General features: G+C 37.3%; 1 protein-coding gene across 9 annotated transcripts in view; it reads right to left on the bottom strand.

Annotated features, from left to right (window-relative positions):
* Window positions 1-23,816, bottom strand: part of DMD (dystrophin) — a 2,236,915-nt gene that overhangs the window by 1,776,964 nt on the left and 436,135 nt on the right. For all 9 annotated transcript variants that reach the window (XM_024988361.2, XM_024988358.2, XM_024988360.2 and 6 more), the window contains exon 7: window positions 14,553-14,671. In XM_024988361.2, coding sequence (XP_024844129.1) covers window positions 14,553-14,671 — 119 coding nt within the window. The remainder of the gene's footprint in view (window positions 1-14,552; window positions 14,672-23,816) is intronic.

Here is a 23,816-nt window from a genome sequence, read left to right as displayed (position 1 = left end):
TCAGTCCTAAAGAACAGGTTTAAACAAATGACCAAAAAATCCAGAATAGTTTATCAGAAATCACATGTATTAAAAAGATAGCAGCATCTACCAAACCTCATTCAAAATGGTGAAAGAGTTTATTACTTAAGAAATCAATGGACTTTGAAAGAAATAAGGAAACAGAACAGCAGGTTAGGTTCCTGCTCCAAAATCACCTTTTCTGTTTATATATTGTTGTATTTAATTCCAGAGAATTAAAATAAGGAAGCAGAGCAAGGACAACTGTACAGATCCAGTGGATTTTAATTTATTCAATATTCTACCTAAAAGATTATGATCCATCCACATTTTCACTGGACATAGACATATATTAGAAGGGGATACTGTCCTTGAGCATGTTTAAATACTTTAAAAAATATTCTACTATATGTTATGACCAACCTAGATAGCATATTGAAAAGCAGAGACATTACTTTGCCAAGAAAGGTCCATCTAGTCAAGGCTATGGTTTTTCCAGTGGTCATGTATGGATGTGAGAGTTGGACTGTGAAGAAGGCTGAGCGCCGAAGAATTAATGCTTTTGAACTGTGGTGTTGGAGAAGACTCTTGAGAGTCCCTTGGACTGCAAGGAGATCCAACCAGTCCATCCTAAAGGAGATCAGTCCTGGGTGTTCATTGGAAGGACTGATGCTGAAGCTGAAACTCTGATACTTTGGCCACCTCATGAGAAAAGTTGACTCGTTGGAAAAGACTCTGATGCTGGGAGGGATTGGGGGCAGGAGGAGAAGCGGACGACAGAGGATGAGATGGCTGGATGGCATCACTGACTCGATGGACGTGAGTCTGAGTGAACTCTGGGAGTTGGTGATGGACAGGGAGGCCTGGCGTGCTGTGATTCATGGGGTCACAGAGTCAGACACGACTGAGCGACTGAACTGAACTGACTATACGTAACAATTTTTGTGGATGAGGTCACATTCTGTCATGTATAATAATTACCCATGTACTTCCTTTTTGGCCCATACTGAATTATCCATTCCTTGGAAGATTCTATACTTTTTCTTTTTTATACATGTGGAGTATACAACACCCTTTCTTACGTAAAGTTGTAAATCAAAAAGAGTTTGATGACTTAAAATGAATTTCTACTTGATAAAATAATGACCCCAAGGCAACTAAATTTTAAAAGCTTCTTTAGTGTCTGAGACAAATTACAATGTCAGAAATAGAAGTAGAAGCTCCAAGATTCCTAGATTATTAGTTGTGTTGGTAGATATACTCATTGGAAAAACAAAATCCAAGTCTATCTAGCTACTTGTCCAACATTTGAGCTCTATAAAATAATCCTTTTTTTATTTCATTTTTAGATTCATCTATATACAGTCAACCCAGTAAAAGAATTGCTCTATAATAATGCTGGAATTGGCTGAAATTGGCTGGAATTGGCAACCACTGTTCAGGTTCTGACAGTAAAGTCTAATGTCAAAAGTTTCTATTTCTTCTGCAAGATTACAGTTCTCAGAATTATAATGGTTTTTAAGGGCCTCTTGATCAATCTCAGAAAAAAGTACTTTAAACAAATGAAAGCATTCCTTCAAGCACTGGCTATGTGTGTGTGCTTAGTCACTGGTTACCTTACCAGTATATATTAGGACTAAAGTAAATGTAGAAGTTATTATTTTTCCTTTTGCAATATTTTTTGCTTAAAATATATGCTTCCACTTACTATGAATACACAGACACAGAGATATTATCATTTAATAGAAACTGTGCATCATATCCCTGGGGGAGGACATTCTTGCCTGGAGAATCCCCATGGACAGAGGAGCCTGGTGGGCTACAGTCCATGGGGTTGCAAAGAGTTAGACACAACTGAGCAACTAACACTCTCACATTCACACTTTCACTGCATCATATATTACTAAAATCTTGCTGCAACTAATATTATAAACCATCAGATTTATTTGTGTCATGACAAAGTGAAGATTAATTTATCTTCTAGTTTCTTAATATTCTATATTTTATGGTTTTTCCTCATTCTTCATATGCACTTTTTTTATATTTCAGCGGAAGGAAAGCTGAAGATAAAATAGTGCAGAGAAAATTACATAAATTAATTTAATGTTTTTATTCAGGAGCTTATACCTTACTAATTTTTTTACTTGCTATATTCTGAAGTAGGTGGGATTTGTCCTTATTTTTCGCCTTTTGAAACCTGCTTCTTGAACTGAGGTTCTCCAAATACCCAAGTGCTCAATGATTCTTATTATTCTGGGCTAGTCTTTCCCCACTTCCTGCTACATATGCTCAGACTCCCTTTGGTTAGCAACAACTACACCATTATCACGGTCTACTATTATGTTCTGGGTGATATGAGGTACATTTATCAAGGGCTCCACCACATACTCTTGCCTACTGAATAGCATTAATTTTAAATAAAACAGTTCTCAAGAGATCACAAAAGAGCCACTCCTTTTCCTGAGGCGTATACATGGACTCATTCCACTTTAAACGCTTTCGCCTATAGCACCTCTACTGCTAGAACACTAATGAAACCGTTTCTAAAACACTTTTCCGAAGTGCTCACTTGTCCAGCTGCTTCTATACAGACCCAAGTTCTCAACTGACTCAAATAACATATCCACACAAAGAACTGTGCCACACAGAGAAACTTAGATATTCAAGTCTAGGTAAAATGTACGTATTTATTTAGTCCTTCTTAGGACTCTTTCTCTCCTTGTCTCTCCCTCTATTTTTGCTAATCAATATTTTAGACGGTATGTAAGAAATGTTTACATCACAAACCAATGAGGAGATATTTGCGATAGATATTTTGACATACCTTAAGTGATGCTTTTGCCATCTAGAGTTAAGAAGAGACAGAACAGAAGGGTATATATTCATAACTGGTTAGTGTTTCCCTTTGGTAACTCTAGTGTGGCTTGGATATGATCCCAAACTCACAAGATTTGTAAACATCTTTCCACTTTGATTAATTATTTTAGTATTCTCTGAGGGAGATATCATAGTATAGACATGGAATCCAGTATCTCTCTTAGTCTGGACTCCCATTTGTATGATTTTTACATTTATTTCCAGCACAATTGGAAGCAACTGATTAATGTTCCTCTATTTTCAAAGAAAGTCAATTAGGTCTGTAATAATCAATGCAAAGAAAAAAAATCAGGGAGGAAATACAGAAATATTCTGCATTACAACTATTTTCTGTAGTAGTTACAAGCAGGGACTCTCAACTCCAACCCACGAGCTGAAAGATGTGAACAAGTTTCTTAAGCTTTGTAGTTGTAAATGGTCATCATAATAGTGTCCTCTTCCTGAGGTTGCCATGAGAATGAAATAAAATTATGTTTATAAAATGTTAATTACTGTGCCAGCCCTTATAAATGCGCAGTAAACATTACACCAGAGCACATAAACATTCCCGTACAAAGACTACTCTGGGTTTCAGAAGACAAGAAAGTCCCTTAGATTCTTGGGAACCAGTTCAACCACCCACATGTCATTAAATAAAGTTATGGTTGCAGATGGAAAACTGTATTTTCGCAAGTATGCTAATCAGCACCTGACAAATACCATGACAATTATAGGAAACATGTATTATAATTATGAACCAGTCTTAAGGAGACTTGTTTAGAATCTTTAGTGTAATCGAGTCTATGTATGTGCATGTGTACATGTGTGTGTGCCATGTGTGTGCAATGCCACCACTGATGAATTCAAGATGTAGTTTAAGTTTGTTGTGAAATATTAGATTATATTCTGGAACTCAAGGACGTCAAGGGCTATGACGCAGAAATAAAGCTGTGAACCAGAAAATCTCTCAGATCAGGAAATTGGAATGAATGGGAAGTTCACAGGAAAAACAGGAAGATTTAACATGGGGAATTATTTAATACGGGGAAAGTCAGCATTTATCCTGGAGGAAAGCAAAATAATTAGGAAGATCAGCTCTCTCTAATCAAGACAATTTATAGGAATACAAAGTGAAGTAACATTTAATTTCCTCAATATTCCAGACACTTGACATATGTTTTAGCTGCTATTTCCGAATGCCTGTGCGTGTGTACTAAGTCACTTCGGTCATGTCTGACTCTTTGCAACCCCATGGACTGTAGCCCACCAGGTTCCTCTGTCTATGGGATTCTCCAGGCAAGAATACTGGAGTGGGTTGCCATGCTCTCCTCCAGGGGATCTTCCCGACCCAGGGATTGAACCCGCATCTCTTGTGTCTCCTGCATTGGCAGGCAGGTTCTTTACCACTAGCACCAGGTATTGCTTAACTGATGGGAACCAGGCAGTGCAGAGGTAAAGGATCCACCTGCCAAGGCAGGAGATGCAAGAGACATGGGTCAGAAAAGGAAATGGTAACCCACTCCAGTATTCTTGCCTAGAGAATCCGATGGCTATAGTCCATGGGACTGCAAAAGAGTCAGGCAGGACTGAGCCCATACACACATTATTCAACTTAATCCTTACAGTAACTCTATCAGGTAGATATCATTGATTCAACTTTGCACAATGAGCAAAACCGAGGCTCAGAAAGTTTCCCAGCACCATATAAATAATTAAATGCAAAAACTGGATTTCAACCCAAGACTAGTTGGCTCTAAGAATAAAAGGTTAAAATCAGGTCTAAGCTTTCCTGGGAAAATGACTGGAGAATTGTGTTTTCCAAGAACTAGGGAGCTGAGACAACTGGTAAAGTCGTGCCGCTTTTGTTGGCTAAGTACGACTGCTCTTAGGCTTATGAGGAGGGGCTGTGTACTGACATGCAAGCCTTTATCCTCTGTTAGCAGAAGGACTGTCATTATTAGCGGGAAATCATGGATAGAGCTTCCTCGTGTCAAGTGGCCCACATGAACCCTAGCTCTTACCCCATGTGCATAAGGTGCAAATGTGTGTATTCTGGGTGCTTCTGGGCCACTCAATGTCATAAAGATTTCAGCTTATCTCTTGCCTTGTATCCTTCTATACAGCTAAGTCAACGTAGTATTAGACTGAATTCCATTGCATCTGTGAGTAAAATTGCCAATTTGAGCCCTTAAAACCAGAGTGATACTGCAGGCTCCAATGACTGTTATATATTGTCACTAAAAGTCATATTCGGCTGAAAAACAGACTGCTTAGCAAAACTAATCCTAGATAAATGGCTTGTGATTAAAGTCAATCTATTTCTGGCATTAATATCAGAGATCATGAAGTTAACTAAAGCTGTTTCCCTCTTTTAAATGGATTTATAGGATCACAGACTTGTCCTGTGAAAAAATTATTTCACTGCCACTTTTAAACAGTTTTTTCTTTTATTATCCCTTTGTTATTATTAAAAATTTCCTCTGGAATGAGGCTTTATCAGCTGTGCCAATGAAAGAGAGATTTACTAGCTGAAAAAGGGATCACCAAACCCTTGATGACAGGGCACAGAGACACTAATTAGGATCAAAGTGAGAGAGGAAGAGTATAAAGAACAAATAAATAAAAGGACAGAAAGCCAGGTACGACCTCCACACACAGGTTGTCTGGGACAAGCCTTTGGTGGAATCAGTGTGTGCGTGAGAGCGTCATTCTATCACAAATACGTCCATGAGTAATAAACAGAAGGGATGGAGAGAGAGAGCGAGCTGTGCGGACAGCAGATAAGGTAAGTCCCTTAATCCTAAAAGAGAATGTTTTTGGTAGCCAGTCTTACGTGACAGCTAGTCTATTTCCATTTTATCTGGTGGACGAACCATTTCTCATTAACAACAGGACTGTTAGCAATAAGCAATGCTCCAATAACTGAAGATTTGAACAGCAGGCTTAGTCACCTCTTGAGGAAGAAAATGCTAGAAATCTTTTTAAAACCCTGGTACAACAGATTCTGGGTTTTATCCTCTAAAAAGACTTATCTACAGAAGCCATTGTTCTATTGCAACTACTTTACCTTAGTTATATGACAGTCTCACCTGACGAGCTTTTAAAAATTTCTAATGTCAGGGCCCAACAAAAAAAATAATAACAAAATAAAAAAATTATAAAAAAATTAATCAATAAAATAAAAAATATCAGCTCTAATCCCAATGTTTTCATAAGTCTCCCCAGGTGATTTTACTGAGCAACCCCATTGGAAAGAATATCAACTTTGAGGAGAGGTAAAACTGAATTTGATTTTTGCACATCTTTCTATTGGCTGGGTGATCCTGGTCTTAGTAAAGCTCTCTAAGCCTCAGTTTTTCCATCTATAAAATAAAGATAAACTGCCCAAGAACTACTGCACAAAACAAATGTGAGGTTCCTAAAACATGGTTGTCTTACTGAAATTTTCGTTAGATTTTATCAAAAAGAACTTCGTATATTTTAATTTATATCACTAGTGATAAATAAGAAAATTATTTTTAGGAAAAACTGTACTTTGAGTTCAGGTAGAAACTTTCCAGCAATATTTTTTAAAATCTCACAAGAATAATACTGCAGAACAATCGATTATTTCTAAAAAGTAAAAATACTTGATTTCAACCAACTTATTAAATTTTAATAATACATAACCTCCCCAATCATTTAATAGCTGTTTCAGTTTTCTCATCTCTCAAGGAGATAGCATATGACCCACTAACTCCACAAGTTTGCCATAAGCAAATAAATATAAAAGTATACTATATTAGTTTTAAGTATAATCACAAGACTACACTTAAGTCTTGTGATTATATAATTCTTTACAATAATTAAATTTCATTTTTATGAGAATTAAATTATCCTGTTATAAAAATTAAATGGCATTCACCAAGACTCTAGTTCATTACTATTTTATCCAAATACCATTGTAACTAATATATTTTCATTTTTATTTCATATTCTAGCTGTTCAATGGCCCATGTATTTTTATATAGAGATGTGATTTAATCAGAAAACATATGTACCAACCTGACACCTATTTTTCTTAGCACTCAGCTTTTAGGTTTTCATATATTCATTTGAAAGTTCTATGATACCATCTATTTTTTTTAATCAAACACAGCTAATTCCATTTTGAAGACTGTGAAATGAACAAAAATATCCCAACTATAAGGAACATATGCTTTACTTTCAAACATCATCACTGATTTTATTAAAACTGCATATAAATTTCAAAACTATTTATGCCATTTTATCATTTTCTATAATCATTTGAATATTTAAAATGTTTTTAATTAACTCTACATTGTCCCATGATAAATAATACAAATAATAATTACAAAAAAACTTTACTCATAATTGCTACTATCTCACTTATTAGATATGTCTTATTAAAATCAGTAACAAAGGAACAACAAATTTTGTTTCAAATATATTTCCTTAACAGACTAATGGATTCCTAGTGATGACATACCTGGGGACACCATCCACAAAATATCTACTGTATGTCATTCAGCACTGGAACACGGTGGACATATTTTCCAACTGTTTAAAGAATTTATAGATGGCCTGTCATTCAATATTATTTATTGTGACTGCATAGGCATAGGATGTTATGTTTCCCCCACTTAAATAAGGTGAAAGTCCTTCATTCATGTCCGACTCTTTGCGACCCCATGGGCTATACATCCACGGAACTCTCCAGGCCAGAATGCTAGATTGGGTAGCTGTTCCCTTCTCCAGGGTATCATCCCAACCCAGGGATCGAACCCAGATCTCTGGCATTGCAGGCAGATTCTTTACCAGCTGAGCCACCAGGGAAGCCCCTACTTAAATAAAAACTAGTTGTAAAAACCATCCTGGTAAAGTAATTAAAAAGAGATTCTTGGTAACATAGACAAGGATTATACTCAAACACTTCTGAACAAATTTGCTAAAGACACTCATCCAGGATGAAAACCTTAAATCACATGATTAGATTATATGTCATTATTTAAGTTCCACGACCTAGCAAGAAACTACATTACTTCAGTGTGTATTCAGTCACTGAGTTGTGTCCGACTCTTCGCTACCCCATGGATTGTAGCACACCAGGCTCCTCATGAGATTTTTCAGGCAAGAATACTGGGTTGGGTTGCCATTTCCTTCTACAGAAGATCTTCCTGACCCAGGGATCGAACCTGGGTCTCTTGTGTTTCCTGCATTGGCAGGCGGAGTCTTTACCACTGAGCCACCTGGGAAGCCCACTGCTTAACAATGAATAATATTCCTTTTAACAAACTCCTAACAGAGATTAAAAATATATATAAATTGGCTGACTATTTTCCATAAGGTCAAAATTGTGATGAATTAAAAAAGAACATAAAAATGAGTAGAAAATACTTAAAGAGTAAATTCACGCCATGTACACACACTGCCTTTTTAATATTTTGCAAGTTGTCTAAATGGCTGAATTTGGGATGGTTGCATTCAATTATTTCTGTCATCCAAGCAATTGAAATGGATCAACAGAACAAGAATCACTTCAATTTATTAGTGATTCGTTCAAACTGTCCTGAAAATATTCGTTTGCTAGGTTATCTGAACTGAGAATAAAGGTAGATGATAGGATATCAAAAATAAACATGAGATTCATTCTCTCTTTCTCTTCCTCTCTCCCTCTCTCTCTGTCTCATATGCTTTGTTAGCATTTCAGGTTACTGGAAACTGTATAGTAACATAACCATTTTTAAAATTTCTGTTGCAATAAGCAATTTGAAAGTTCTTGATCAGGAAACAGATTACAACACTAATATCTTAATGTTAGTACATTTACCTCTATCACAATATTAATGCAGTATCTTTAGCCTCATTTATATGCTAATATTTATTTACTAATATTGGTAACCTTTTTACCCACATAGAAAGTTTTCATCTATTTATTTTGCTATGTATTACAAAGTACTGCCTCCCTGCCCCTCAAAGATCTTTCTTATATAGTAGCAATGATAAATTTGAGGATGCCTCCAGATACTCAGCTAAAGTAATCGTAACTCAAATGCATTAAATTATATTAAAGTGGCAATAGACAGTCAATGCTATTTTCTGTTCTAATCAATGCTAATCAAAGTATATATTTAAATAATTTAACACAATATTTCCCAAATTCCTTTACTAAAAGGTTGTGCTGAATATACATTAAGCAAATAAGATGCCAACACTAAATCTAATGTTGCCCATTCCTTTGCTAATACAATAATGCCATCTCTAATTTACTCATTTCAACTGCAATCTACTGAAGTTCAAAATTAAAGAAATATTTTCATTATTATTACTTAACACCATTAAATGATATAATTCGGCTCTAATGATCAAATTTTAATGCTTCCTTTAAAAAGAAACCCTGGGAAAACTGGTCTCCTGTTGATATAATAGGCTTCCCTGGTGGCTCAGACAGTAAAGTATCTGCCTGCAGTGCAGGAGACCTGGGTTCGATCCCTGGGTTGGGAAGATCCCCTGGAAAAGGAAATGGCAACCCACTCCAGTACTCTTGCCTGGAAAATTCCATAGACTGAGGAGCCTGGTGAGCTACAGTTCATGGGGTCGCAAAGAGTCAGACACGACTGAGCGACTTCACTTTCACTTTCTTTCATTCTGTTATCATATCTGTAAAAGCAGTTGATGATATTTTCTATTTTCCATAGCAAAATAGGTAGACTAAGAACTGTTATCCAAAAAACTTGAGATTTCCTATTAGATAATTACAATTTATAGTATCTCTAAAACCACTCTGCCAGAGATAACAATATTAATCAGTAATACAAAAGAATATATATATATTTTGTTGCTTTGCCATCAAAAAGGCAATGGCCATTTTAATTCAATATGTACTATTAAAATACTTTAATATATGGGGAAAAAGAACATTTTGTACTGCAGAGAGTTTGGTGGTAAAGTGTGTCATATATTTACAATAATAACTTCTACTTGAAATGTTATACACATAAGAAACACCAGTACATTTCAACCTCATTACATTCTCTGAAAACCAAGGTATTTCACAATGGGTTCTAGGAAAAAAAAAAAAAACAACAGTCTAAATGATATGAAATGAGTGTGCCTGTCCATAAAAAGCTCGAGTTATTTACATTAACAAGATCCATCTGAGTTGGTTTTCTCTTTCCACTTTAGCTTAGTGTAAGTTACTTATTAGCATTCTTATTGTTAATGGTATCAAAATGTGATGAACGGAACAAGGATAGAAACAAAAAAAAAGCACACTACTTGCTCAAACCACCTAAAAAGAAGTCTTAAGGACTTTCTTTTACAACAAAAGCTATATATCTTCTCTTGATTTCTTTCTGAAGACTAATCAACTGCATGCAGGTCAACTGAAGTCAGAAACCATTCATTCAGGAAGAAAACTTTAAAAAAGAAGAGCTAATTCTTGGAAAAGTAGGCTCTAAAAGCAACTCAAGAGCGATGCACAGATTAGCCAGGCAGAAAATAGACTCTGTGTCACCATCCTCACCCTGGGAAAATGAAGTGGATTAAAACCAAACTAATTGGCTTGTTAATGTCATTTTGAGGTCATAAATATTTCTTGAAAGCCCTAGTGTTCATCAAATTTTACTCCTGTCATTCATTTTTCATTCTAAAGTCAGTCTGGTAAACCATGGATGATGTGAGCATCATCTTGCACATCCCAGATGGAAATGACTTACTATAGTCAAAAGTCATCTAGAACTGGCATATATTTTTATCCCTGATTTTGTTTTTTTTTTAATTTCTTTAAGAAGAGCATCTTCACTTTGCTATTCACAAGGAAAAGCTGACAAAGCACTCTTTTAATGCATAAAGTATTGTGTGGATCTGCAAACAAACCAATTTGTTTGAAACTCAGGGAAGCAAACAATGCATATGAAACCCACAAAGCACTACTGTGTGTGTCTTATAGGGAAATCATAAGAGAAAATGAATCGAATGACTCACAATAGGATATGTTTGGAAGGAGATAAACCTTTTATATCTATGAGCATAAAGACGCATAAAGTATTAAATAATTTTACCTTAGTAGTACTTATTTTTGCATATGTTAACATTTAAACTACCAGAAACAGCTCCTGAAATTGGTTATGCTAATGCCTATTGCTACTCATTTTAAAAGGCAATTCCACTTAAAACCAAACCTCAGGCCTCAAAACAATAGTTAAGGTCAAACGAAGCATACCAAAGTCGATATACACAAGATATGAAAAGCTCCAAATTATATTTCAATGACTTGTTTAATTTGTAAATCAACCCAATCAACAAAGCATATGTTTAAAATTCTAAAGACATTTTTGGGTGGGTATTTCTTTAAACCAAATGTAACTTCAATCCCCCAATAATAAATATCTCCCCAAATGCAAAGCTGAATGTTTCATTAGCCTCCTAAGGGGCATATTAGATATGAAAAGAAAATTGCTTTGAAAAATAGCCGAAATCATCATGTATAAGCTAAAGGACCAATATGTGGTTAAATAAAAATATGAACTTCTCAAAGGTAATTACTATCAGATCAGATCAGATCAGTCGCTCAGTCCTGTCCGACTCTTTGCGACCCCATGAATCGCAGCACACCAGGCCTCCCTGTCCATCACCAACTCCCAGAGTTCACTCAGACTCACGTCCATCGAGTCAGCAATGCCATACAGGGCATGCAAGAAGTCTATGAGTCTGCCAGTGTGTTAGGGAAATACACAAATGTGCATTAAAAAATTATAGCTCAATGTATTTTCAAGAGATGATATCAATGATAATTAAAAGAAAAAATTACCTAAATCATTGGGATTTTTATTTTCTAATTAGTTAATCGCAAAGACAGAATAGTATCTCTTACAATCTAAGACTTAAGTCTTTGAATGCACATTTGAGTATTTCCCTAACACACTGGCGGGAACTGATAGATAGCTAAAAAACATTAAGATTTATACTTAATCTTTACCTTATTGAAATCCATAAAAAAACTTTAATAAACCATTTTAGGAAATGGAATGCTCTTTGACTCGGGAGTCCTAAACAGCAAAAGTTTTCAAATCCAAGAGTTCATTGGCAAAATGAAACTATAACCAGTGGTTTGATCTTTATTAATCAGCTTGTATTTCATACTGTGTTTGGTTGACTTCAAATTGTCAGGTTTGAGGTATTTTTTCCCTTTGTTTTTAAATTTATTTATTTTTAATTGGAGGGTAATTTCTTTACTGTGTTGAGGGCGTTCCTACAAGCCTATATGATGTGCATTTTGACACATACTTGCCACTTAGGAAAATGGAATTGGGCATATCAGGCTCTTTTATGCTATAAAATACATTATTTAACTGCCTTTTTCTGATTATAGGCATATCAATCTACTTTCCAATTATGATTTGGATGTCTATTCTGGATCCGCTTACTTCACTATTCAAAGGAGGACTTAGAGATCAAAAGCCATTTTATAACTCAACAAGGAAAAGATATATTTTAAACTTACTATTTTATGAAAGGAGAGGGCACACACAAGAATAACTTGAGCATATATATCAGATGAAAGAAATGACCATATGCAGATTTAACAAAACAAAACAAAAAAAACTACTAACAGGCTTATCCTTCAGGTTCACACACTATAGCTCTCATCCTCGGGGACTAGAGTTCATATTTTCATTATGTCTGCATCTCTACCTCACTGGAGTATGAAAAAATACATATATTGGTACTAGGAGTTAATAGTGAAGTAACCCTCCCCCATCTTGCAAGACAAGGAAATATGATTGATACAATTTCTCCCTTAGAGCTAAACAGAGACTGGAAGGACACTGACCATCTATCTATTGAAGCAATAAGAAGAGGTTAGAGGTATGTATTATCTAAAGGAGAGGAAACATTTCTAGTATACTTAATCTGATTCCCACTTCACAAACACATTTGCATTGCTATAATTTTCCCTTCCGAAGTCCATATACAGGGGTCAATTAGATATGATTATTCTGGTTCTCGTGATTGTTAAATATCTCATTTATAATATCTGAGCTTCCATTTTGATTATGTCATTTTTTTAAATCTTGTTTTGTTTAAAATTAACTCCCCCACCACTATGGGTCTGCCATGAATAAGACCCACCAATAATATAGGTCTGCTATGAATAAGATAAGGCAATCAGGTTTCTAGATCTGTAACACTAAGTAATAGATTCTGGTTGATGATAAATTCACCAGTGAAAGGCTATCCTCTGAGTTATTTTGGAACTTTTCCTGATGGGACCCATGATCACCACTCAAGGATCTCCTGATTTGGGATTGATTCAATATTCCCAAGACGGAAGAATTATATAACCCTACTCAAATATCATCTTGAATTATTAATATATCACAGATAATCAATCCCACTGATACAGCTTCTCCAACTTCTGGGTTTAGAGTGTGGTAAAGCCTCAGTAAAGAGAATATAGCTTGCAATTTCAAAGAAGTTGGCAGATTAAAAAGTGCCTCATAGGCTAGAAGAAAAGCAGAGGTCAGGAATTATTATCCCTCTAATCCACATGTTTGTAGATATGACTATGCAGCACCAAACATAAGGATGGAATTTACGTCCAACCAGTCCATTCTGAAGGAGATCAGCCCTGGGATTTCTTTGGAAGGAATGATGCTGAAGCTGAAATTCCAGTACTTTGGCCACCTCATGTGAAGAGTTGACTCACTGGAAAAGACTCTGATGCTGGGAGGGATTGGGGGCAGGAGGAGAAGGGGACGACAGAGGATGAGATGGCTGGATGGCATCACTGACTCGATGGACGTGAGTCTGAGTGAACTCTGGGAGTTGGTGATGGGCAGGGAGGCCTGGCGTGCTGTGATTCATGGGGTCGCAAAGAGTCGGACATGACTGAGCAACTGATCTGATCTGAATATTATAAAAGTATCAATACAGTAGTAGTAGTGTTAGTTGCTCAGTCATGTCCAAATCTTTGCAATCCCATGGACTGTAGCCTGCCAGGCTCCTCTGTCCATGGGATTCCAGAGAGGAATACTGAAGTGGACTGCCATTCCCTTTTCCAGAGGATCTTCCTGATCCAGGAATCAAACCTGGGTCTCCTGCATTGCAGGCAGATTCTTTACCATTTGAGCTACAGGGAAGACCCCATAAATACAGTGCTGCCCATCAACTAAAGAAGCAGAAAAAGAATAACTAGTCAATGGAGGACTTCCCCTACAGTAACCAATTACAACAGAATCAGCACCAGGAAAAGATTCCCTGATTTAAACAGTAAACCATGTTGCCTTTTATACAGTATATGAATGAAAGTGCCAAGAGTAGTTAACTAATTACAGCCGATTCGTGTATCAAATCTCTTGGTAGAAAAAGCAAAACATGAACTTTTTAGAATTGTTTGGAGTCAGTGTACTCTAAACATAGTATACTTCATCTGTGAAGCATACACATTCTAAAGGCTTGTGTCTTTTTCTAAACTTTTATATTTTAGTTCCAGATATTGGGATTTGAGAACTAAGATCATATGTGATGATTCATAATACATTTCAGGAAGGCAGAACATTTTAAATACACCTGGAATACAGAAAAACACAATGCACAGTTTCTAGTTTGTGCTTAGTTTGTGAAAATGTGAGGTCTGAGCCGATAAACTTTAAACTGTGCTAAAAACAGTAGCAGTTTAGAAATGCACCAACCTTCAGGATCCAGTAGTTTCTCTATGCCTAATTGATATTTGGCAATGTTGAATGCATGTTCCAGTCGTTGTGTAGCTGACTGCTGGCGAACCACACTATTCCAATCAAACAGGTCTGGCCTGAAACACACACAAATATAAAGACAAATATAAACTGATTGAAAACATTTCATGAGATTCACTTCAATTCTGATTTTTGATTGACAGACAACCCATGCCCACATTCCTTAAGAGGTGAGTGTTACTCTTCAGTACTCTTCAATGACAGTTCTCATTCAAACCAGGCACAATTATAATAGAAGATCCAGAAGAAAACAAAGTAGAATTGATTCTATCTTATCCAAGCAACAAACATGTGTTCATCTCATCCAATCTCATGAATTTAAAGACCAGCCATTTGTTGGTATCTTCTAATTCTATAAGCCCTGCCCAGATCTCCTGCCTGAACTTCAGACTCTAGATCCATCTGTTTACCCAGTATTTCTACTGAGAGTCATGGCAAGACTCAAGTGTTCAAAAATGACCTTCTGATATTCATCCCCATCACACTACCCCACCTCATCTACTTGTCTTATAGTTCTCCCTTCTTCAACAATCAATAACAAGGTCAAACTTGTAGTGCTCAGTAGAGAAACTTGGGGTCAACTTTGATGACTCTTTCACCCTCACAGAACACTTAGTTGGAAATATATCCAGCATTTGGCCACTTCACACTATCCTCAATCCAACCCCTCCTCATAGCCTGCACAGATAACTCCATTAGCTTTCTAACTGCTTCCCTCTTCCCACCCTCGCCCTTGTTAATCTATTCTCAGCAGAGTTGTTGCAGTGATCTGGTAAAATGTTTCATCATAACCTTCTCAAATCCCTCCTATCGAGGGAGTAAACTTCACTGATTTAACTGTGACCTATAAGACCCTACATGTTCTGGCTCCCCATTAACTCTCTGATTTTATTTCTTGCCTGCCCCTTCATGTTCCTCAGACAGGCTAGATCATTTCCTGCATATGCACTTGCTGTTCCCTATGCCTAGAATTCTATTCCCCTAGACATTGACATGGCTCACTCTTCCACTGCCTTTGGGTATTTACTCAAAAGTCATGTTGATGAGTTCCTCCCCGCCCTTCTTCCATCTAAAATTGCCTGGCCCCAAAACAAGCATACATGGAATCATTTCCTATTCCTCTTTCAGTTCGGTTCAGTCGCTCAGTCGTGTCTGACTCTTTGCGACTCCATGAATCACCAACTGTCCATCACCAACTCCTGGAGTTTAACCAAACTCATGTACATCCATCGGTGATGTCATCCAGCCATCTCATCCTCTGGCATTCCCTTCTCCTCCTGCCCCCAATTCCTCCCAGCATCAGGGTCTTTACCAGTGGGTCAACTCTTCGCATGAGGTGGCCAAAGTACTGGAGTTTCAGCTTTAGCATCAGTCCTTCCAAAGAACACCCAGGACTGATCTCCTTTAGAATGGACTGGTTGGATATCCTTGCAGTCCAAGAGACTCTCAAGAGTCTTCTCCAACACCACAGTTCAAAAGCATCAATTCTTCGGCGTTCAGCTTTCTTCACAGTCCAACTCTCACATCCATAGGTGACCACTGGAAAAACCATAGCCTTGACTAGATGGACCTTTGTTGGCAAAGTAATGTCTCTGCTTTTGAATATGCTATCTAGGTTGGTCATAACTTTCCTTCCAAGGAGTAAGCGTCTTTTAATTTCATGGCTGCAGTCACCATCTGCAGTGATTTGGGAGCCCCAAAAAATAAAGTCTGACGCTGTTTCCACTGTTTCCCCATCTATTTCCCATGAAATGATGGGACCGGATGCCATGATCTTCGTTTTCTGAATGTTGAGCTTTAAGCCAACTTTTTCACTCTCCTCTTTCACTTTCATCAAGAGGCTTTTGAGTTCCTCTTCACTTTCTGCCATAAGGGTGGTGTCATCTGCATATCTAAGGTTATTGATATTTCTCCTGGCAATCTTGATTCCAGCTTGTGCTTCTTCCAGCCCAGCGTTTCTCATGATGTACTCTGCATATAAGTTAAATAAACAGGGTGACAGTATACAGCCTTGATGGACTCCTTTTCCTATTTGGAACCAGTCTGTTGTTCCATGTCCAGTTCTAACTGTTGCTTCCTGACCTGCATACAAATTTCTCAAGAGGCAGATCAGGTGGTCTGGTATTCCCATCTCTTTCAGAATTTTCCACAGTTTATTGTGATCCACACAGTCAAAGGCTTTGGCATAGTCAATAAAGCAGAAATAGATGTTTTTCTGGAACTCTCTTGCTTTTTCCATGATCCAGCAGATGTTGGCAATTTGATCTCTGGTTCCTCTGCCTTTTCTAAAACCAGCATGAACATCTGGAAGTTCATGGTTCACATATTGCTGAAGCCTGGCTTGGAGAATTTTAAGCATTACTTTACTAACGTGTGAGATGAGTGCAACTGTGTGGTAGTTGGACCATTCTTTGGCATTGCCTTTCTTTGGGATTGGAATGAAAACTGATCTTTTCCAATCCTGTGGCCACTGCTGAGATTTCCAAATTTGCTGGCATATTGAGTGCAGCACTTTCACAGCATCATCTTTCAAGATTTGAAATAGCTCAACTGGAATTCCATCACCTCCACTAGCTTTGTTCGTAGTGATGCTTCCTAAGGCCCACTTGACTTCATATTCCAGGATGTCTGGCTCTAGGTGAGTGATCACACCATGGTGATTATCTGGGTCATGAAGATCTTTTTTGTACAATTCTGTGTATTCTTGCCACCTCTTCTTAATATCTTCTGCATCTGTTAGGTCCCTACCATTTCTGTCCTATGTTGAGCCCATCTTTGCATGAAATGTTCCCTTGGTATCTCTAATTTTCTTAAAGAGATCTCTCGTCTTTCCCATTCTATTGTTTTCCTCTATTTCTTTTCATTGATAGCTGAGGAAGGCTTTCTTATCTCTCTTTGCTATTCTTTGGAACTCTGCATTCAAATGGGTATATCTTTCCTTTTCTCCTTTGCTTTTCACTTCCCTTCTTTGCACAGCTATTTGTAAGGCTTCCTCAGACAGCCATTTTGCTTTTTCTTCCATTTCTCTTTCTTGGGGATGGTCTTGATTCCTGTCTCCTGTACAATGTCATGAACGTCCATCCATAGTTCATCAGGCACGCTGTCTATCAGATCTAGTCCCTTAAATCTATTTCTCAATCCACTGTATAGTCATAAGGGATCTGATTTACATCATACCTGAATGGTCTAGTGGTTTTCCCTACTTTCTTCAATTTAAGTCTGAATTTGGCAATAAGAAGTTCATGATCTGAGCTACAGTCAGCTCCCATTCTCATTTTTGCTGACTGTATAGAGCTTCTCCATCTTTTACTGCAAAGAATATAATCAATCTGATTTTGGTGTCGACCATCTGGTGATGTCCATGTGTAGAGTCTTTCTTGTGTTGTTGGAAGAGGGTGTTTGCTATGACCAGTGTGTTCTCTTGGCAGAACTCTATTAACCTTTGCCCTGCTTCATTCTGTACTCCAAGGCCAAATTTGCCTGTTACTCCAGGTGTTTCTTGACTTCCTACTTTTGCATTCCAGTTCCCTATAATGAAAAGGACATCTTTTTTGGGTGTTAGTTCTAGAAGGTCTTGTAGGACTTCATAGAACTGTTCGACTTCAGCTTCTTCGGCGTTACTGGTTGGGGCATAGACTTGAATTACCATGATATTGCATGGTTTGCCTTGGAAACGGACAGAGATCATTCTGTTGTTTTTGAGATTGCATTCATGTACTGCATTTCAGACTCTTTTGTTGACTATGATGGCTACTCCATTTCTTCTAAAGGATTCCTGCCCACAGTAGTAGATATAATGGTCATCTGAGTTAAATTCACCCATGCCAGTCCATCTTAGTTCACTGATTTCTAGAATGATGTTCACTCTTGCCATCTCCTATTTGAGCACTTCCAATTTGCCTTAATTCATGGACCTAACATTCCAGGTTCCTATGCAATATTGCTCTTTACAGCATCGAATCTTGCTTCTATCACCAGTCCCATTCACAACTGGGTGTTGTTTTTGCTTTGGCTCCATCCCTTCATTCTTTCTGAGCTATTTCTCCACTGATCTCCAGTTGCATATTGGGCATCTACTATTCCTATTAGTGGCTTTATATTTTTCTCCTTAGCACTCAACATATTGTACATTTATTTAATCTTATTTATCTATCTTCTGCACTTGAATGTACAATAATTTCTGGCAGATGTGTTCACTTCAAGAAATCCAGCCTGACACACAGGAGGGGCTCAATAAGTATTTACTGACTTCACCAGAGAATGGTTGAGAACATACTATATGATTATCATTTTCCTTGATGACAGAGCAATACCAAGTCATGTAAGAGGCAGTTCTTATCTATAATGATTTTAACTATATTGAGGAAAAAAATGTGTACATCATGAATTAAATACATCTTAAGTGTGATAAATGCAGATAATAATATATAAGGTTTTCTAAAATCTGAAGGAAAAATATAAAGTTTTTTTCTGAGGCTTAAGGGAGTCTTAAGTGGTGGTTTGGGCTTAGACTTATGAAAAGTGCTTGAGAATAGAATTTTAAATTGTGTGGCTATTAGAGAATCAAAGCTCTTAGAGAAGGAAAGAACAGAAGGTGACAGTCACTCAAGCCCTCATGGGCCTGGCTCCATTGGGAGATTTACAGTATCAAGTGGTGGGAGATAGGGTTAGGAGTGGGGATTGGGGTGAGCCAATCCTTGCAAAAGGCCTTGGCTGGTAAGGAATTACAATTTATCCCAACAACATTGGAACCCAATTGTTAAGTGCTTCATCACCTTTCCTGGATCACAGATACCTTTGAGAATCTGATGAGTTCTATGAAACTTCTACCTAGACAAAATACCTATCCATATCTTTATTTTTTTTTAATTTTTATTGTAGTATAGTTGGTTTACAATGTTGTGTTAGTTTCTGCTGTACAGCAAAGTGAATCAGCCACACATATACATGTACATCCCCCTTTTTTGATTTCCTTCCTATTTATGTCACTACAGAGCACTGAGTAGAGTTCCTTATGCTAAACAACAGCTTCCAACTAGCTGTCTATTTTATACATAGTGACTATACATAGTGTATATATGTCAGTTTCATTCTCCCAAATCATGCCAACACCTCTTTGTTCCCCCTTGGTATCCACATGTTTGTTCTCTATGTCTCTGTCTCTATTTCTGCTTTGCAAAGAATATCATCTGTACCAATTTTTTCAAATTCCACATACATGCATTAATATATGGTATTTACTTTTCTCTTTCTGACTTACTTTATTTTGTGTGACAATCTCTAGATAGAATTACAAAGAATTTTAGGAATTTGGGGTCTGTCAATGGACTCCTGCTTAAGAATTCATGTTCCACAAAGAGGATGCTACAAGGAAAGGCTTAGCTGCTATTTTCTAAAAGCAGAATTCAAAATAAACATACAACTTTATTTCTCCTCTGATTCTCATTTCTTTTTCTCTACTTGCTCCTACCCTGTTTAATTCACCAGGCTTTTGTGCACTTCTTAGTAAATATAATCTCCTCTATATACTCCAGATCACTTAAAATGACCAACAACCTTTTAGAACCTAAAATGTGTATACACACATACACACACACACACACACACACACACACACACACACGGAGCTGTCTCTAGTCGTGTGACTGTATGAAACAAAAATTAAGTCCTAGACTATTTGGAGAAAGTTTTAACTTCACTATGCAACCTCTGCCCCATCTTCATTTCTCCTTCTCTCAGCAAGAGAAGTGGAAAAGAATATAGGTGGGAGAGTGTGGGAAACTAGTTTCTCATCTATAGCACAGTTGCTGCTGCTGCTGCTAAGTCACTTCAGTCGTGTCCGATTCTGTGCTACCCCATAGACGGCAGCCCACCAGGCTTCCCCGTCCCTGGGATTCTCCAGGCAAGAACACTGGAGTGGGCCACCATTTCCTTCTCCAATGCATGAAAGTGAAAAGTGAAAATGAAGTTGCTCAGTCGTGTCTGACTCTCAGCGACCCCATGGACTGTAGCCCACCAGGCTCCTCCATCCATGGGATTTTCCAGGCAAGCAGTAAACACGGTTAAATGAATATGATTTAAAAAAAAAGATTGCTTCCACATTTAAGCCCATTTCCCTTCATCTTCTCCCCCTTCTCCCTAGCCAGTAACTCATCACCTGGATGAGGAGTTATCTGAGCCATGTAATCTATTTGAGCTTCAGTGTTTTCATTTCAAAAAGAAGGCAATGATGTACTGAATGGTCTTTGAGGTCTCCTATGGCATTAAAATCAATCTAATAAAATGTTTTATATCATTAAAATACACCATTTATTAACACTTTAAATAACTGTGATTTTTAAATGCATAAAGAATTGTAAAACTAACCAACTGAAGAGGAAAGCCACATACTCTCCTATGCTAACCTAGACTGTAATTCATAAATAAGAATGTGTGATCAAGGATTGCCAGTCTTCTGAGAAAACTGACATACTGAATGAGACAGCATAGCCTAGTAGAGTCCTCTATGAATCCATAATCTGGGCTCTACCACATATTAACTGTGAAAATATTTCAATCAAAAGTGGAACCAGAGGATACAAAATGGAGAATTCCACACACCTGCCTTAAGAAGAATGTAATGTTAGAATTGAAAGCCTAGTTTTCTATAAATGCCTATTTTACAGAAATCAAGCCTTATCTCCCAACCAATGAATATCCACTCAGAATCTCTTCCCTTCCTTAAGGCAATGAACTTACTGCCTGCACTCCAGCTGGACTGTTCCCTCTTTGCGATCCTTGCCCATACACACAGTCTGCCCCAAACTCCCAACAGACTTACCTGTATCTCACTATATCAAGTTTCCCAAATTGCAACTCCTCTGTTATTCCTGAATAAACTCAATTTCTGATCATTTGAGACTGCCTCCTTTTATCTTTCTATTTTGGGTGACACAGTCAAATGGTCTTAGATAAATCACATAACCTTTCTGTGCCTCAGTTTCCCAATTTGTGAAATGGGGACACCAATAGTATGTATGTCATGAGAAACAGATGGGCCATTGTCCATAGAACAGTGCCTACACAGTCATAATTTCTTCAAAACACTAACTTCTATTACTTTGTTTTAAGCTTAATTATATTTATAAAATAACAGGAAAACATTTTCAATTTATAGATTCAAGCCAAGAACACCTAAACCTATAGAAGAGGTATAAATTTACAATACTGTTGATGCAAGAATAATAATATAATAACAGAATAGAAGGTGGAAGAGAAGAAGAGGAAGTATGTATAAGGATGATAATTTACTCATCCTTCTTTTCAGGTGGTTAAGAGACCTTGTCTAAACTTGATGAAAACAGGTATACAACTGTCATTTAAAGTCACACAGGCAACAACTGTAAGAATAAAGTTATAACATAGTAATGAAATCAAGAAATAGATGTGGATGAGATGTAAGATGTGTGGGCTTCACATTAAGGAACAAATCCACCTACTTTCAGAAATGAATTAATCAAGAAATAAAATATTTATAATTATGAAAACCATCAGAGAGAATAAAAGAAGTTGCCAACAGTAACCACTAGCAAGTAGAGTGTGATGGAGTAGGACTGGGGTCAGGAAGATATATTTTCTTTCTGGCCTTCTCCTCCCTGTCTAATGTCTGACTGTTTTTAAATCATGTGCTATGTTACTTCTATGGGAATAAACTAAGAAATTAGAATGAAAATTTTATTGCAACTGTATACTTAGTGCAATTTATTTGCATATTTTGAGCGTGTCTTATGTCTTGTGAAAGTCGCTCAGTTGTGTCTATTTGTGACCCCATGGACTGTAGCCTGTCAGGATCCTCTGCTCTGTCCATGGAATTCTCCAGGCAAGAATACTGGAGTGGGTAGCTGTTTCCTTCTCCAGGGGCTCTTCCCAACATTTTGGGGGATCAAACCCAGGTCACCAGCATTGCAGGCAGATTCTTTACCATCTGAGCCACCAGGGAAGCCCAGGAATAATGGAGTGGGTAGCCTATCCCTTCTCCAGTGGATCTTCCCAACCCAGGAATCAAACCGGGGTCTCCTGCATTGCATATGGATTCTTTACCAGCTGAGCTAATTATCGTTTGGTTGTTTTTCCCACAAAGTAGAATCTGGCTTTCTTTTAACTGCACTGTAGTGAACTCTGTCTTTTAATTTAATACTTTTAATTCCTTACATATTAAGAGAAAATTTAGCCTTAAAGAAAAATAAAACCACTAGCAGCCTTATCTTTGGCAAGGCTCTTTGTCAATTCCTATGCTCTTTATCAAGTTCACGCCTTTGTTCTACATAATCTCTCAATTATTGAAATCAGGACACCTCATGACATTCCTGTGTTCCAATGACAATCATCCTGAAACAAAAAGTTCAACCATTTTCTTTCTCTTTAGATAAATAATACGAACATCTGTCAGAGACAAATTGAAGACAAAGATGATTCATGAAAGAGTATTAGCAACTTAGAGAAACCTCTTGAGAAGTAACCATGTTATGTATAAAAAAGGAGTTACTGATGATTCATTCAATATGATAGAAGAATATATCAACAGAGATATTTGGAGAGGCAAAGAGTAGGTCAGGGACAGGGAGGGAAACCTAGATATGTTTACTGCATTACTTAGAACTATATTCAGAAATCATGAAATAAAATATTAACAAATGTAGGCTGTGAACATGCTGGCAGGACTGAAGTGGTCCACTTGAAAAGGAAATGTTAACAAGCCAACAAGGACCACATAACCTGATCCTCAATATTTCTGTTCATCTGCAAATATGTACATGAACAGCAAGATCAATATGTTCTGGCTCTTACCGTGAAGCATGTGGCTGCATAAATGAACACTGCCTTATAATGCAGAATTAACATCTCTATACCCTCTCATCTGGCTTTATTGAGGCTGTGGAATATTTTTCTTCGTGTCACACGTGGGGGAAAACAACATTTTAACATTGTTTAACATGCCGACTGAGAGTGAGCCTGCCTCCCTTCCAAAATCAGGTTGCTGAGTCATTCACCTGGAAACTCAGTCTGGATGGGGTTAATTAAACCCAGCTGGAGCAAGACACCTGACAAAGATGCTTATTTAGAGAGCGTTTGCTCCCAGATTAGTAAACCAGAAAGAAAATTTATATTCTGGGCATTTCTAGAAGCAAGACTGGCACAGGAAAATGGTAGAGTAGACCCGTC

Source organism: Bos taurus, chromosome X (genome assembly GCF_002263795.3).
Source record: "Bos taurus isolate L1 Dominette 01449 registration number 42190680 breed Hereford chromosome X, ARS-UCD2.0, whole genome shotgun sequence".
Lineage (NCBI taxonomy): Eukaryota > Metazoa > Chordata > Mammalia > Artiodactyla > Bovidae > Bos > Bos taurus.
The sequence above is the reverse complement of the archived record's forward strand: the minus strand, read 5'-3'. Positions and strand labels throughout refer to the sequence as shown.